This window comes from Schistocerca nitens, chromosome 1 (genome assembly GCF_023898315.1).
Source record: "Schistocerca nitens isolate TAMUIC-IGC-003100 chromosome 1, iqSchNite1.1, whole genome shotgun sequence".
Lineage (NCBI taxonomy): Eukaryota > Metazoa > Arthropoda > Insecta > Orthoptera > Acrididae > Schistocerca > Schistocerca nitens.
This window is the reverse complement of record NC_064614.1, coordinates 234,178,208-234,195,903: the sequence shown is the minus strand read 5'-3', so window position 1 is coordinate 234,195,903 and position 17,696 is coordinate 234,178,208. Positions and strand designations below refer to the sequence as shown.

Sequence of the window (17,696 nt, the reverse complement as noted above, 5' to 3'; positions counted from 1 at the left end):
CAGAGTCTACATGTGTTACGTCACATGTGATTACATTACGCTCTGAACGAAAAGCGTTTTGTAAACATGTTGTCAGTAACAAGCTTCGGAACAAAACAGGACTGCCCTGCTCCGCATATGCTTTGGCTATGACGCGATTTCGTTACGGCCTCGTGCCTCGAGTGCGCATGCGCTACAGGCACACGATAAACTATCTCGCAGTGAAATAGTGTGTGCGGGAGCGATTCAGGACAGTGTTCGCTACCAGAGCGTCGGTCTGTGATTCCTGTCAATGTCTTTGACGCTCAAGCTATATAATATGTATAATCTTTGATACCGGCGAATCTGTGATGTAAACAAGAAGTCGTCTGTCAAATACTGTATTGTTCGTTCCTTTTGCTGGAAGAAGAATGGACGGACACCAAAAAGAAAATGGAATGCCATACAGTAAAACTGGTGAAAGAGATCAAGATGAAGTGAGTTTGGCTGAATGCCTCTTCATTTATTTATGTTTATTTATCCAAGGATCAGCTCACAATGATTTAGGGTTTATCGAAGTAATAACAGTGCCAATCAGTAGGCCAAAATATGATATACAGCACACATAACATACGTTAACAGGATAGGACAGTATGATAATCCTTGATGATGGTGACAAGTGTGTTGTCATTCTGTAGGTCTTATTGTATCGCGAGGTATTGTGTCATAACATCAGACGCATATCTATGTAAAAGAAGTAAACAACGGCTTGTAACCGATCACATTATAGCCAAGTTTACAGATAAACTTGTTATGTGAATGTAAAGTGGCTTGTTCCGCACTACGATTAATCATGTAAACGATTCATGGAACATAAAACTAACCAGCCAGCCTTGCGTGACGCGTTGAATGACTTTAGAATTTTTAAAATAGAGAATTTATTTTGTACACACAGTATTATACACAACACCATGGTATTAAATACTCACAGTGTTAAATGATTATCTCATCGTTCATAAATTACTCAACTGAGTAATGGCATTTTTCAGCCACAGGTTCATATACCTTTCGCTTCAGTGAACCCATCTCCAAGCTTAGCATGTCTCTATCCTTGAGTTTATTGTAGACGTTCATTCCCCATATACTTGGGTGTATGTTGATAAACAGTTTTAGGCGATGTGTAGGGAAGCATGAAAGTTTCTTTGTGTCTAGTGTTGTATGTACGTTTAAAATGGTTTTCTTCCATTACCCCAGCACTAGGGTGTACAAAGATGATGATATCAAATAAGTGCAATGCAGTGGTAGTTAATTATTTTTAGGTTCTTGAAGAGTGGGAGACAGGATGTTCTCGGAGAGGCAGAACACATTTTTCTAATGATTCTTTTCTGAAGTAGTAGGATTCATGAGTGTGACATGAATTCCTCCCCCCCCCCCCCAAAAAAAAAAAAATTAAACCCTTTCTAATTTGGATTCAAAGTAAATAAGGTAAAGCACGTTCCTGCTATTTATGTCTGTTGCACCAGACACCATGTCCACTGTGAAAGCAAGGCTGAATCGAATGAGCGAGTTTCTTCCATAATTTGATTTTTATGTATGATATTGAGGTCACTGATTTTTGATTGTTTGGTTTTAAATTGAGTAAACAGGGGATAACTTTTTAAAATGTGGATTAGGACTTGTGTTTTTGCCCTTGGAAGGTATGGAAAGTTTTGTTTGTTCAGAAAATTCATTTGAGCTGGTACATAGTAACGTTGTTTCAGTAATCAAAATATGAAGGTACTGGCATTTCTGTGTCTAACAAAGACTTTATATAATTACTAGTGTTTTTATTGGGTCAAACAATTTTTTAAAAATAGACTTTTCTTTGGCAGCTGTTGTAACCGCACATTTTCATTTAACTGAAATATGTTGACTGAATATGATGACATTCATTAAGATGAGGAAATGGCACCGATAAGAATCTGAGGATGAGGAAGTCCCATGTTTTATACTTTCTAACATTTGTGGGAAGAACAGAATTTTTGGCAGGACAGAAGTGTCCGATTCCACCTGTCACCTTTGACCTATGACGTCTTCAAGGTGGTGGACACCCCTGTCCCCAGTGTATACAATACGGCTACTGTAAATTCACCAAATACACCCATGAACAGAGATATTTAACTGTGCAAAACATTTCACTTCAGCCATAAAATGAAACTAATGGGCAGAAAGTAGAGGGTCTTGGGTGGGGACAATCTAAATATAGAGTAAAGATGTCACCATTCTAAAACAATACTGAAAAATAAACGCAAAATCCTCGAGAATAAACTGAACAAAATGAACACAAAAAAAATCTGGAAGCAAATGTTTCATTTGACCTGTATAGCGCAAAGGAAAGCAATAATATCTGTTACCTCCCCCTGGCCCTTCTCCCCCCTCCCCCCCCCCCACACACAAATAAAATAACCATTACTGAAATCCACTAAAAACATTGCCACCTATACTTGTACCCAGTTTGAGGAGCAGAAACTTGGCTCTGTGTCATCATTTCCATGCACTGTTGTCAATTTGCATGTTTCGCCAAGTGGCCAACCAACCAATGACTATTTAACTTCATTGTACCATCCATAGATAGGGGAAAAAGGAGGGGGGCAGCTTTCAAACCATTAACAATGCCACGAACTAATGATTTCAAAATAAAAAATAAATCAGTAGCCAATAACTAATGACACTGAAACAACATACTGCCAAAGAAACAAAAAACGAACACCCACAACATCAAGTAACACACAACACTGAGGTTAGTACCATGCTAACATCACTGACAATTTATAAATAAGCACCACACTCTTAGTGTGTGCCACCACTTACTCCAACACATCCTTTGCAAACACAATCCATTTCTAACGCCCTGCGCCTCAGTGTCATCACGCAACACAACTTAGGTATGTCACTGTTCAAAGCAGATGGTGTAATTGCACCCATCCATTGGCCCAAATTTCTTATTAATTATTGTTTTATGTGCATATTATGTACATTTTTGTGTTTTTTACAAAGCACGCACAAAATTTTACTTAAGTTGAATAAGTTTCTTCAGTTACAAGTAAAGAAGTTTTATCTAGGCTTTTGTTGTGGGTACTTTTATTTTAAAACCATGACAGTCATTATGATAGGCCACATGTCATAAAAAAAATTGGCACCAGAAAGTTTCGTAAACGTTTGGAGTCATCATGGTGCTTAGCAATAAAAGCTGTATCATAGTGCTTAGCAGTAAAAGCTGTATCAATCATAAGATATGTAACTGATTTATACCCACATAAAAATAGTAGATAAATTTATATCACCATATTCAGAAAACTGTGAAACAAAGTAGTTGAAAAGTATGGCCTACTATTTTAAAGTTGAACTTACACCATTGAGAAGTAAGGGAAAGATAATTTATTGTATTTCATACTTTTGCTTTAAAGTTACTGAAACTGGTTAAATTGTTGTTTAACAAGGTATTTTCCTTTCAGAAATTATTGCAGCCATTCAAGTACATCCTACAGGTTCCAGGGAAGCAAATAAGAGCAAAATTAGCTCACGCATTCAATTATTGGCTTAAAATACCAGCTGATAAATTGAATGCTGTTGGAGACATTGTTCAAATGTTACATAATTCAAGTCTTCTGTAAGTGTACTTTAAAATACAAAATGCAAATGAGTCAGTGTAAAGTAGTATTCTGTAAAAACTTTTCTTTCAGTATTGATGACATTCAAGATAATTCTGTGCTAAGGCGAGGAATCCCTGTTGCTCATTCAATTTATGGGGTAGCTAGCACAATAAATGCAGCAAATTATGTTTTCTTCATTGCTCTGGAGAGAGTATTAGGGCTGGGTCACCCAGAGGCAACCACTGTTTACACTGAGCAACTTTTGGAGCTTCATCGTGGGCAAGGTATGGAACTTTATTGGAGAGATAATTTCACCTGCCCTTCAGAGGAAGAATACAAACAAATGACTATCAGAAGTAAGCAATATTTATATTTATTGTTTTTAGTAGTAAAAATAACTTGCATGAGTGTAGTTTGCTCAACACTTTCATTAAACTGTTGTAATTAGTTGAAGAATTCTGTTAGGTAGTGCACACCTCTTCAGGTCAGCTATGACAGTAGTATGTAGAGTAGCAAATGCAGATAATGGGAGGATGCTGACTTTTATTGGGTATAATATTTTTAATGCTATAACTCTTTATAATACACAATCTTCTAGCCAAATATTTGTTGGAACACCACAGTGCTTTACTATGCATGGTCCTATTAGAGATAGAAAGCTGTTGCCTTCCTCCAACCTTTGAACTGTCTTACCCTCCCTGTTATTGACTTTACACATTACTTTCTGTACTAACAACCATTGCCAAAGGTGAAATAAGTGATAAGTCAGATAAAAATCCTGGTATCGTCAAAAAATTTTATGTTGAACAACTATACAATGGTGGTCCAAATTCTTTTTATTGTAACTTCATTTGTGGCAGTGGCTAACTGTTAAGTGCTTGGACCTCTGTCTGAATACTAATTATTTTCGGAAGAACTGATTCTTTTTTTCAACATTTTTATTGAACTAAAACTTTCATATAGATCTGATATGTGTCATGCATTGATTGTTCTCAACAACTAGAGCAATAACAAGTCATTCTATTATACTTCCCTATTAACACACACACACACACACACACACACACACTTGATCTTGATGTTCACACTTTCAAACTGTGGAAGAATTTTCTAAAACAGCTCTCTGCTGTACTAGTACTATATGGCGCTTTAGGAATAATATCCTGAAACTTCAATCTTTGATTCATAATCAGTTCTCATCTACTTGATTTGTGAACATGTTTAGGTATGCGTTGGTTCAAGAACAGATACATCACAGAAAAGCCTGATAATTATTTCTTTAAAATTGTGATACATGTTGTAAACTGTGTAATAATATTCCAATAATCAGGTGTGTGTGGTGCACAGTGTGTTTGTGTATGCAGCACATCTTTGCAATAGATAATACAACGCCCCCTCATTATTGCATCAACTATCAAAAATAATGCAACACAACCTAAATATCATAAAATAACAAAATAGATGTCAAACAACCAAAGAAATGAAACAAAACAAATGACAAACAATTAAAACAAAGACCACGAAAAAACAAAACGGGAATAGCCTCTCGCTACCTTCACATTGGTTATACCCGGACTCAGCAGAGTGTGAGACCTTATTTTTCAGTTAAATTTTTCAGGAGCCCATCTTTTATGGTTGCACTGTGAAATTGCAACCAACACTATATTTCCATGTGTGGCAAGCGCCATACGGTGGTGGACAGAGTGCACATGTCCTTCCAACTATCTGACTACTGCAACTTCGGGGTGTAACTTTATCATATATGGTTGAATTTGTTGTCGGATATACTGTTAGGTTTACTACACATTAACTTTTTACCATTTCAAAAACTTTGAGGTGAGGGGAGGATTTCGAAATATTTCAAAATGTTTAAAAATGTGATGCACAGTTGTAAAGTACAGTAGCAACTTGTTATATCTCCTACTCTTTCAACTGTGTGCTCAGAAAGATGACAACTGCAGTTTCTTTGGGAGGGTTTTCACCATTTCAACGGCCATATTGGCACATATAAAAAAATGTGTGCCACATATTTTGACCTAGACTGCAGCATATTTGCAGTGTATCGGAATCAGAGAGTGGCACTTGGATAATGTTACTTGCGAGTCAAATGCTTTTCAGAAATCAAGAAATGCTGCATTACCTGTTTGCCTTGATCCAAAGCTTTCAGTATGTCATGTGAGAAAAGTGTGAGTTGGTTTTCACATGATCGATGTTTTCAGAATCCATACGGATTGCCATTGAGGAAGTCATTCTGTTCAAGATACCTCATTATGTTTAAGTTCAGAATATTTGCTAATATTCTACAACAAATTTATGTCAAGGATATTGGACGGTAGTTTTATGAATCATATTTACTACCCATCTGGTAGAGGTATGTGACATGTGCCTTTTTCCAAGAACAGGGCCATTTTTTGTTCAAGGGATCTATGATAGACTATAGTTAGAATAGGGGCTACCTCAGCCACAAATTCATTATAGAATTTGACAGTGAGTCCATCAGGGCCTGGAGCTTTATTCAGTTTTAATGATTTTAGCTGTTCATCAATACCACTGACACTAACACTTATTTCATTCATCTTTTCAGTGGTAGGAGGATTAAATTGGGGCAGTTCTTCTGGGTTTTCCTCTGTAAAGGAGCATTTGAAAACAGAGTTAAGCATTTCAGCTTTTGCTTTGCTACCTTCAGCTTCAGTTCCTGTCTCATTTGCTAGGGACTGGACACTAACTGTGGTGCCACTAACAGCCTTCGCATATGAGCAGAATTTCTTTGGATTTTGTGAAATGTCATTTGACAGTTTTCTGCTGTGGTAATCACTGTAGGCAGCACTCGTTGCTTTCTTGACAGCCAAGTGTGTTTCATTCAGCATCTCTCTATCTATAGTTCTGTGCTTCATTTTACACCTTATGCAGTAACCTCTGTTTCTTTAGAAGTTTCTTTACAGAGGTTGTGTACCATGGAGGTTCCCTCCCATTATGAACTTTTCTACTGGGTACATATTTATCCAGTGTCTGGTCAACTATTCTTTTAAACTTGAGCCAGAGTTCCTCTATATGCTCCTGACCTGTGCTAAAAGTTTTCAAGTTCCTTACTGAGATATAACATTACTAATTTTTTGTCTAGTTCACTGAACATACACATCTTTCTGCTTGTTGTGTACCAAGGCCCCTAACGTTGTCTTTGTAGGGCAACAATTTATCATGTAGGGCCAGAAACACTGCAAGATGCTGATGAAGCTGTTATATGGAGGGAAATTTTCTCATTAGATGTTTGTAGGGTAATTCAGAAAGACATGGCAGCTGTGTTTAAATGTTAATAAATGCAATATAGTGTGAACCTAAACTCTTATCAATAACAGTTCAGAGATTTTCTGGAGATATTTTCTGAGTATTTTGGTGTGAGGAACTCTTTGATCTCACATGGCTTGTTATAGAGTAATTGGAATTAATTTGATTTCTTACCACCATTTGTCTTTGCATCTCTTGTGCATTGAAACTACTGTGTCTGCACAGCAGTTCAAATATTAGTGGTATGTGCTCTGTATGTTCTTTGGAAATAGATTTGTTCTGTTCACTCAACAGTAATATCCACTTTACTTTTTACTCTTTGTTTTAAAGCTTGTAATTAGAACTGCTCAGTTCTCATCTTGTGTCCCCCCCCCCCCTCCCCCACATAATGCGCAGATAGGCTGCTCCACACCTTACTTATAGGTTCACTAAAGCCAATGGAAGAATAGCAGAACAGCACTACACTGAGCTGTTCCTTTGGTAATGGCAACCACATCACACTACTTTTGTATCTGAACTTGTTCTGTTTTGTGTTTTCACTATTGCGTGGGTACTTTCATCATAAGAAAGGTAATTGGAGCAACAAACCTAATAAATCACAATTATGTTGTTATTCTGCTATGAGCCACTGGCAGCCACGGGATCGTTCTACCAAAATGCTCATATTATATTCCTGAACAGTTTCCAAAGTTTTGTGATCGTGTTCAGGTTCACCTTGCATTGTGCCTGTAACAAAGTGACTGGACCTAGTAGTATTTGATTACACGTTTAGTATCAGACATTTGAAGGATGTCCAACTGTTTAAATATATAAGAGAAGGCTGGCCAACCATTCAAATATGTAAGAGTAATATTAACAAGGGCATGCATCACACCTGTTCATCATCAACAGTTTTGTCCAAATTTACAGTAATTGCAGGGGTTGGCCAGAAGTGAAGTGACAGAAGTGGAAGCTCTAGACGGTCAAGCATTTAGAAAAAAAATGCTTTTGTGGCGCGAGTTGGGCAAGGCATGACCCATTTACCCTATTGGTCAAAAGTTTTTGATCACCTATCACGACTGTGGATTTGTGGTTAAAACCATTTTGAATAGTCTATCATATCCCCATTATGATGAGAAAATACTTTAAGTAAAAACGTGTAAAGACTGAGCGCCTCAGTTTTTGTATTTGACTGGTTGTTTGCATAGAGGGGCACTGTTGAGTATCGACAACAGCGCCTAAGATAATTCCATTCAGTAGGTCATTCCTTCAGCTGTCCATGTAGCAATCATTTGGTGTTAGTTTATGTCCATTGTGTTTATGTAGCAGTGTGTCATGTAGCAATCATTTGGTGTTAGTTTATGTCCATTGTGTTTATGTAGCAGTGTGTTTGTGTATCTGATCAGGTTCATACCATATTGCTTGCTAATGGGGCAGAAGTAGGAGACTGAAATTAAAAAACATTCTGTAATTGGAGCTCTGCACCTGCAAAGTTATTCTACTAGGACCACAGCAACAAAAGTTGGCATACCCCAATCTAGTGTCCATGGTTTGCAGCTCTTCAAACAAATTGCTGCCAATGCAAGTGTTTCACAGTTTGGAAGACCACTGCTAACATCATACAGGGGAAATCAATTCATATGTGTGCAGAGTAAATATCAGAGGACTCAGACTACTCTCGAAACTCATGAGGATGTAAATGGTATACAAGCAGCTCCAATTTCTGCATCTTTGCGAACAAGATTTATAGTGGTACACTGGGAGTTAAAAGGAAACTGTATTATGCAAACAAAGTAGGGTGAAGACGTCATTGGGCACAGCAACTTAAAAACTAGACAGAGCAGCAATGGTCCAAGATGTTCTTCATTGACAAATCTGCATTTGACGTATTTGGAAGCCATTGTTGGATGTTTGTCCACTGCCTTCATGGAGAATGTATGAAGAGTCAGTGTGGGACACCTATGGTGAAGCATGATGTAAGGTTGATCATGCTGTGGGGATGTTTTCCGGGTGATAAAGTTGGTGATCTAATGAGAATAAATGGAACATTAAAGAAGAAAGGTTATCACAGAATACTGATCAACGATGCAGTTACATCTGGGCAGAGACTTACTGGTCACAGGTTTGTTCTATAGCAGGACATCGATCCCTAACTTGGTTTTAAATGTGCATAGGGTCTGTCAGCAGAAAAGGAGGAGGTGGGGAACTGAAAAATATGATTTGGCCAAATAATTCACTTGACTTAAATCCCATTGAACTCACGTTGGATGAACTTGACAAGATCTGTGGAATAGTTTACAGACATTGTGGACTGCAAAAACACTACAAAATCTTATCTCCAGAATGCCAAGAGTTTGTGCAGCTGTTCTGAGGACAAAGGGTGGACCTTCCGAGGATTCCTGATGTTATTCTAAATGATGGACCCATTTTCAAAACTTCGTATTTATTCAAGTACAAATCCAAAATGAACAAGCTTTATACCAATGAAAAGAGAAAGTTTCAAAGTTTTTTTTTAATGTTTTATTTCAATTGAAGAAATTATTAAATTTGTAATTAATTAGTTTTTAATAGTTATTTAATAATTAGAAATGTGATAAACATTATAAATGTTCAGTGTGGGCACCGCTGGCTGCACGGCAAACATCGATGCAGTAGCCAAACTTGTCCCACACACATGAAAACGTATCTGTGTTACTGAGTGCATGGCAGCAGTGATCCGGTCCCGCAGATCATTCAGAGTGATTGATAGAGGCTTCCTTCACATAACCGGCTGCTTCTTAAACTATCACCGCCCGCCTGCCACTGCCTGCCAAAAACTTTGAAACTTCCTCTTTTCATTGATATAAAGCTTTGTCATTTTGGACTTGTACTTGAATACATACAAATTTTTGAAAATGGGTCCATCATTTAGAATAACTCTGTATTTGTTGCAGTCTACTGGGGGTAGGAGGGTGATTTTATTAATCCCATCTCTCCGAGATAAAAACATTTATTGAGGTTTTTGATCAAATTCTTTATCTAACAATAAAAATATAAATCACAAGATTGCACTACCATAGTGCATTTGGGGCAATCACTTTAAAACTGCATGATGGCAGTCCCAGATTTTCATTACCCTTTTCATGCATTTTGTGAAAATATAAATATTGAGAATTACTTTGGTTTATTTGCAGTGTAAGTAGTGTAAAAGTCAAAAATAAGAAAATATTTCCGCATATGGAATCAATCCCATGATGCTTAGGGTACCACTCAGTACTCTTTCGGCTGTGCCAACCATTGCCTGGAGTCTGTACACTAACATACATGACTTATGCCTTGCCCAGCACTCACTTGGCCACATGGAGCTCCCACTTTTTTCACTTTCATTTCTGTCAAAGCTCTTCATATACCATAAATTTGGACAAAATCAGTTATGCCAAATGGAGAGGGTCCCCTAGTAAGAAGTGATATGAAATGCAAATGTTGTAGGACAGAAGATCACTAATACAGGTGTGAACTACTCTCCACAGTGCAATATACAGTGGTGTGCGGAGTATATAAGTAGCTATAGATTATAAAAATTTCTAAATAATTCATTGTTTTTCGAAAATATTTAGACAGTGCAGATGTAGAACAATATGGAAACCCTTAATGTGAGGAGTCAAGTTAATGGCACAAGTTCATAAGTCACACAAGACAGCAATCTGGCTGCAGAGAGAACAACATTAGAAGAACAAAAAGTTGAATATTTAGGATTTTGAGGGATTTACCGTAGCAAGTAGTCAATGAGAAAATATTAATACCAGATGGAAGGAAGTGGACAAAGCCATCAAACCAGTCTAAACAGTGATGTTGAATTATATTTTGTTTTCAAGGAAAGTGGTTCACTGCTGTTCTTTGGTTGAGAGTGAGGATGACTTGTGATTTCAAATTAAATTGCTTGGAAGACACCTTCTCAGTACATAGTCTAATGGTTTTCCTTGATTTGGTGCAATACCACACTGAAGCTCTTTTGAATCTGAAGATATCTCACAAATATTGCTTTCATCCTTCAAATTAAGTGTAATTCATGCAATGTCACTCAAATGAAACCAACATGTTTCATTGATCTTTCATTCAATGCATTAAAAAAGGAAGCAAAGCTCTGCAGACTGATCTTAACTGGCTATTCAGCATGGACCAGTTGCCATGTCAGCCTCCACCAATGGCACCATTTGGGTGTGATGTGGAGGGGTACGGGGTCAACTCACTGCTCTCCCAGCTATTGCCAATTTCCAATCCCTTTGAGCCACCTCAATTTTTTTCTGCCCAAGTAGCTCCTCAGTTGCCATCACAAGACTTGAGTGCGCCTTGTTCCAGTCCTCCTGCTGACAAAAAATCCCTAGCAGTAGTGGGAATCATACTCAGGTCCTTTGCATAACAGTCACACTGACCACTTAACTACAGAGGTGGGCATTCAGTGCATTGAGCACCCCTTGAGTTGTCATTGTGGAAATATTTTCACTACAGAAAAGTTCCAGAGCTCATGTTACAGATGAGTCAGCTATAACAGTACATAACAGCATTTCAATCTTTGTTGTAATTTTATGTCGACCAAAGAAAGAACTGACAAATTTCTCTTTATGTGTCAGAGATGTAATCTGATTTGTTCTGGCCTGATTAATTAGACAAAACTGAAATATAAACTTTCACTTTTTTGCAGGCACTACATCTACAGGGTGAGGCAGTGAAACGGCACGATTTCGATAGTGGTTGTCGGGCGCGGAGGGGGGTTGCGAGAGTGGGGGAAGTGACCTTGGGCGTCTAGAGTGGTGGAAGTTTCAGTAGCCATGGAGCGTTGGTCGAGTGCGCAACGTGCATATGCCGTAAAGGCATATTACAAAAACGCGGATAGTGTGGTTGGTGCTCAACGCGCCTTTCGTCGTGAATTCAACCTGCCGCCACGGGCTCCCGTGCCATCAAGGAAAGCCATTCTCCTTTGGGTTAAAACCTTTGAAGCTACTGCTCAAGTGCAAAGTCTTCCAGGAAAATCCACCAAGAACAAAAGAAGACCTGAAGGAGCGAATTCGACAGGAAATTAACAACATTCCAGTACAGATGCTACGAAACGTCATGGGACAATTTCATCTCAGGCTTAGACAATGTGTGCAAAACCAAGGACGACACCTCACTGACACCATATTTAAAAAATGATTGTTTTTAAGTTAAATCTTTAATTTCCACTCTTGTACTTGAGATCCATGTTCAACTATTATGATTTTACTTGTAAATAAATCTTTGGTGGTTTTACAAAATCGTGCCGTTTCACTGCCTCACCCTGTATTTCAGGTTTAGACAAAACTTCATTCCCTGGACATGTATTTCCTAATTCTTTTTTGTTTAAATAATATGGCCATTGGTGTCTTGTTACCTGAACATAATCAGCCACCTGAGAAATTATCATGTTAAGTGTGGGTTCACTTATAAATATTGAACCAGAACTTTTAATTCTCAGTCTATATTAGAATAAGTTTGTGGCAGTCAACATGACTTTCACATATAGTAATCCTTTGCTAGTGTGGAAAGTTATAATGGTTTTTGAGTTGCTGGGTATGCTACTTCTCAGATCAGAAGAAAGGAAAGAGGTTATTCCTTCAGTAGGACCACTGCTAGTAAAGTACCTAACTTACATATTAATGTTTGGATTTGTGGCTGCTGTACTTTCCGGTGTAGATCCACATTTTCCATTTATAGCATCTACTGTACTAGGTAAGGTTTTGTGGAGATTTAGTAGATTTCTGAAGATGTTTTCTTCATTTTCCATGCAATACTGTGAAGAGCTGTGTAGCTGTTTTCAGGTTGATTAATGTGTCACTGTCTTTTTATATCTTATCCCAGAGGTGGTGAGGTGGGTGGTGGGTTGAGACCATGGTTCAGAGTCCACTATTTGCACTCATTTTGTTCCATTTCATCAAGCCCTATACTTATTGTATTCATAGAATATTTGTCATATTGAAAATTAACAGGACCCGTCTCCAAGCTATAGCATCCTGTCCTCTGAAAATTGAATGACACCTGTTTAGTGAATTATTGTCTACTATTTTGTGACTGGAGAAAAGCAGCAGTCATGCCTAGTTGACTAAAGTGATGCCCAACTGAACATTTGTTGTTATATATAAGATTTGTCCTGTAACTGCTTTTGCGGACTAGTTTGAAGCAACATCAGAGTAAAATGTATGAATAAAAATGCACGAATTGTAAAATGAGCATTACCTTTAGGTAGAAAAAAAAACATAAATTCTCTATGAATCTAAGTCTGTTTCATGTGTACATGGCATTTATAAATTGTGCTATGCAAAGAAACAAAATTAAGTTTGTTCTGTAATGCTTTGTGTTACTATTTATACATTTTAAAAGTTGGCTTTCATTAGAGTAATAGTTTCAGGATGAAGCTAGATAAACTTTTTTTTTTTTTTATTTTACAGAAACTGGTGGATTATTTATGCTTGCAATTAGGTTGATGCAGCTCTTTAGTGAAAACAAAGCTGACTTCACAAAACTGGCTGCTGTATTAGGATTATACTTCCAAATAAGGGATGATTACTGCAATCTGTGCTTACAAGAGGTAAGAGGAATTTATGTGTTTGGATAATAATAGAACTGTCATGTAACTACAGTAAAGAAAAATATGACTTTTGTTGATGTTCATTGCCTAAATTATATAACCATTTTCTCCTCTTTATAATGATACACGCTTATCAGAAATGTGTATCACAGCAACATAAATTTTCATAGTTACATAACAAATCCCCTTCTCTCTCCTCACTTAAAACTTCCGGGCTGATAGGCCGTGGTCGAAGTATAAAACTGTCTCCTGACGTTTCGTCTCCGACTGCGGGAGACGTCCTCGGAGGTAAAGCGGCGAACTGCCGCTTTACCTCCGAGGATGTCTCACGCAGTCGGAGACGAAACGTCAGGAGACAGTTTTATACTTCGACCACGGCCTATCAGCCCGGAAGTTTTAAGTGAGGACAATACCGGCCGTGAAAGTTTACATTGTATACCCCTTCTCTCTTTTTGTCTGTATGTTATGATCAAAAAACATTTGTTAGTGTTCATTTATTTATTTGTTTATCTGTTTTTTAATCTCATGAAATGATGTGTGTAAGCAAAGAAGTTGTCTTTTGTTTCCCTGATAAATAAATAAAAATTGACATTTGAAGGAAAATTCAAATTATCAACAATTGTAAATGTAGAAGTATTGTGAAATCTCATTTTTAGAGCACTGAGCTTCTTTATTCATATTTTCAGGCTCATATGTTTAAGGCTGTCTCATAATAGGTAGCTAACAGATACAGTGCCTAATTAGGCTGTTCCAGCTCACATGCCCACCAGCAGACACAGGCATAGGTGGGCAAGGGTGGGTAAACAATTAATGTGCGGGACATTTTGCAGCTGGACCATAGAGTATACAGTTGTATACAGTCAGGGATGGCGAGACAGCTTGCGCAAAATGTGTTCAGTACAGCCATCTGGCAGTTAGCCTACACTACCTGTCTCTGCCTGTAAGCACATTGAGGGGCAACCTTGGGGGCCCTTGCCCCATGGAGCAATGTTGGAACAGCCTAGCCAGCCTACAACATGTTTCTAATCGTGAATAACTCAGTAACAGTTAAAAGTACTGTTTTTGCCTCCAGCACCATCTTTGAACATCAGTGATCTAATACATGATCTAATAGACAGGCAAGCAAACAAGAATGGACTTGCAGCTAAGCGTGTTGGTGATGTTCTTCCTAAAAGTTAATAAAACAAAAATGCACTACTGAGTGAGGTACCGTAATTGTTAGCACACTGAACTCGCATTTGGGATGACAACAGTTCAAATCCATGTCTAGCCGTACTGATTTAGGTTTTTTGTGATTTCCCTAAATCAGTTTAGGCAAATGCCAGGGTGGTTCCTTTCAAAGGGCATGACTGACTTCCTTCTCCATCCTTCTTGAATCTGAAGGGACTGATGATCTCACTGTTTGGTCGTCTCCCCCCCCCCCCCCCCACCCGAACCAACCAACCAACCAACCAAAAAAATAATAAATACCTATCAAGACCAAAACTAGCTTAATAAGGCAATACGTAATAAGTTTCTATTCAGAAAAGGCTGCTTACAGTACAAAGAGATGAGGATAGTAAATCCCATATTTTCAGAATCACTGTCACTTACTCAGAGGCTAGGTAAGGTCAGGGAGAATAGCATTCTCAGTGAGGCCAGAATAAGGGAGTTAACTTTACAGTAGCTAATGAGGAGAACTGGGTAACAACAGACATTTGAAAGGGGAAGTTCTGTACACATGTCATTGTTCAACATTAAATATGGTCATCATATTTTCCTAAGGAAACTCCAGTACAGTTAAACTGACTGAACACTGTTCAAATTCCCTGTATAATTTTGAAGTTGTGGCTGACATTGATAGCCTTTCCAAATTAATCTTTTCTCTCTGAAATAACCAACCTGCTTGTTTCCAACAAGTCAAGACCCATAACTGTGGGGAAGCTTCTTGCTCATACCACACTGCTTCCAAATCACCGTAAGACTGGCTAGGGAATAATTAAAAACTAAGAAAAATAGGCCACTATAGGCCACATTGTCCTCACAGTCATTATTGCTACTGGCTACTACTATGTGATGATGCTGTGCTGACTATATGTTTTGACAATGCCATTATAGCCTTATCACTTTAGGACATGGTGTAGAAAAGATCTGAGGATGGTCATTATTGACTGAAACCGATTGTCGTCAAAACAATCGATATTGTTATCAAAGACTGGAATAAAAAAAAAAATTGACAAAATTATTTGCAACTTGTGAGATTACACTCCCAGAAAAGCAAAAGTTAAAATTTCAAAAAGGAAATTGTTACATATTAGTGAACTTAGCTGTAGAAGTATCTATAAATACAATTATATTTTTTGGCGTCTGCCATTATTTGTCTCCAACTAGAAAGCAATTAAGTAGAATGTTGCAGGCTTTTATCATAGTCCATCCGCAGTTAAGTTTCTTCTCTTCTAGTTCCATATACAAAGTGTGCATTCTACTAATTGTAGGGTATGGACAACAAATAATAGCCAATCTTTTATACCGCAAAATGTGGTCTGTTGTGTAAAACCATATCAGATGACTGTCCAGTGTAATCGGGTGTTGCTGAGGGAAAACTTAAGGGATTTGGAATTGGCTGAACATGGATGAATAAAATCAAATGAGGTTTCAATATTAGGCCTGCATTGATTGCTAGTAATTTGCTTTTCCATCATGTAGTGTTCAAACTACACCAAACCTGTGCAAGCTCCATAGGCTTGTGATTGCAGCATTGAAACCACTGAATAACTCACATTTTCTTGTGAAAGGAGACAGATAAGTGTCCCTGCCATTTCAAAAGTTGTTTTGTACTTCTAGCTATATTTCACTTGCAGTAATGTATGTTGAAAAACTTATTGAAAAGTAAGCTATGTGCTCTTAGAGTTTAATTCAAGATTTGTGATTAAAGTGCACATGCTTCACAAATAGCATCATTTCACAATGATTGACTCATGGGTTGTGAAAAGGGAAGGGCTTATTAAGAAGCTAAGATGCTACGCTATCATGTGTAAAAAATTCAGATTTTTTTAGCCTCACACTTTCTGCAGAATCAATTGAGAAATGTTATGGAACTAAAAATTCACATGAAATGAAAATGTTTTCTTTTTTCATAAGGGAAGTGAAACTTGTAAGGAAAAAGCAAATTTGTAAAACAGTGTGGTGTAGCCTTATATATCGTCAACAGTTTTTTAAAACGTGAAAATCGGAGAAGTGGATTTCCCTCCTGTCCGCTGCCTTGGCCCAGTGAGCAGTGTGAACACCCTGGATGAATACTCCGGATGGTAGCTTGTGCTGGTGAGACGTAGGCCGATCCAGTACATCCCGAACCATCCTGGCACAAAGTGTGAAGGCAGCCTAAGATGCTCAAATTCGGAGTGATGCTACTCGTGCATCCTCATCAATAAAGCTGTGGCCTCAATATATTACAATAAATGTAAGGAAAAATATACTATTACAAAAATATGAAGAAAATAAAGTTTAAAATTACAAACAGTGATTAAAAGTTGTTAGTAACATAAACTCTTCATTTAATAATATTTGTTTACAAGCTGTGACAAATATTTTCAATAATGATGTTACCGGTGACTTGATATTTTGAACAGCAGCATACCAGTGTGATCAGTCTTGCTACGTTACATGAAGTTTACTGACTTCACTGATTGGTCTCACACACAGCACCTAATAGCAATGTCATAGTAAGATTGGTTCTGTTATCGGAAAAATTATGCAGACCCCACGAACCATGTTTATGTAGTTGGCTCACATCCAAAATATGCTTAAGGTGGTTTAGCAAATACTCTGACATATAAGGAATTATAAAAATGTAACTGTGTTAGAAAGTGAACATTGTAATGAAGTAAGAAGAGAGATTAAGCATTGCATGGTGTTTGCTATGAGAAGTAGACAAAATTGAAAGAAAGCTTTGCCAGTTTTTGAACTTTATCCATGAGTCACAGCTGTTGATTTCCCTTAAGGTCATGAGAAACATAGGCCTACTTGGAAAAAGATTAGAGGACATGAGGGCCACAAATTGAACTGCACTAAAGGGAGACAGTGATTTATGTGCTAGCCAATTCCAGTTGTTAAACAGTGTCCATCAATTTTCTATTCTGCAGTAACTTATCTCAGAAGTTGCCTTTTGCCAATCATATGAAGATTGTTAGAGAAACCATATAACAATTTTCCACAGGAAAACAACTCTGGAAAACTGAATTCAGTACTTTGGCATTCTTTTTGTCATTGTCTGTTCCAAC

The 17,696-nt window shown here is 37.6% G+C and overlaps 1 protein-coding gene across 2 annotated transcripts in view; it reads left to right on the top strand.

The window, feature by feature from the left end:
- The first annotated feature begins 220 nt into the window (after positions 1–220).
- LOC126246465 (terpene synthase) overlaps positions 221–17,696 on the top strand; it is a 42,857-nt gene continuing 25,381 nt past the window's right edge. Inside the window, exons 1-4 of one of the 2 annotated variants that reach the window (XM_049948398.1) lie at positions 221–455; positions 3,453–3,607; positions 3,681–3,874; positions 13,298–13,437. In XM_049948398.1, coding sequence (XP_049804355.1) covers positions 390–455; positions 3,453–3,607; positions 3,681–3,874; positions 13,298–13,437 — 555 coding nt within the window. In that variant the 5' untranslated portion in view covers positions 221–389. Of the gene's footprint in view, positions 456–3,452; positions 3,608–3,680; positions 3,947–13,297; positions 13,438–17,696 lie in introns of both variants that reach the window. The other variant, XM_049948397.1, reaches the window with a different exon arrangement.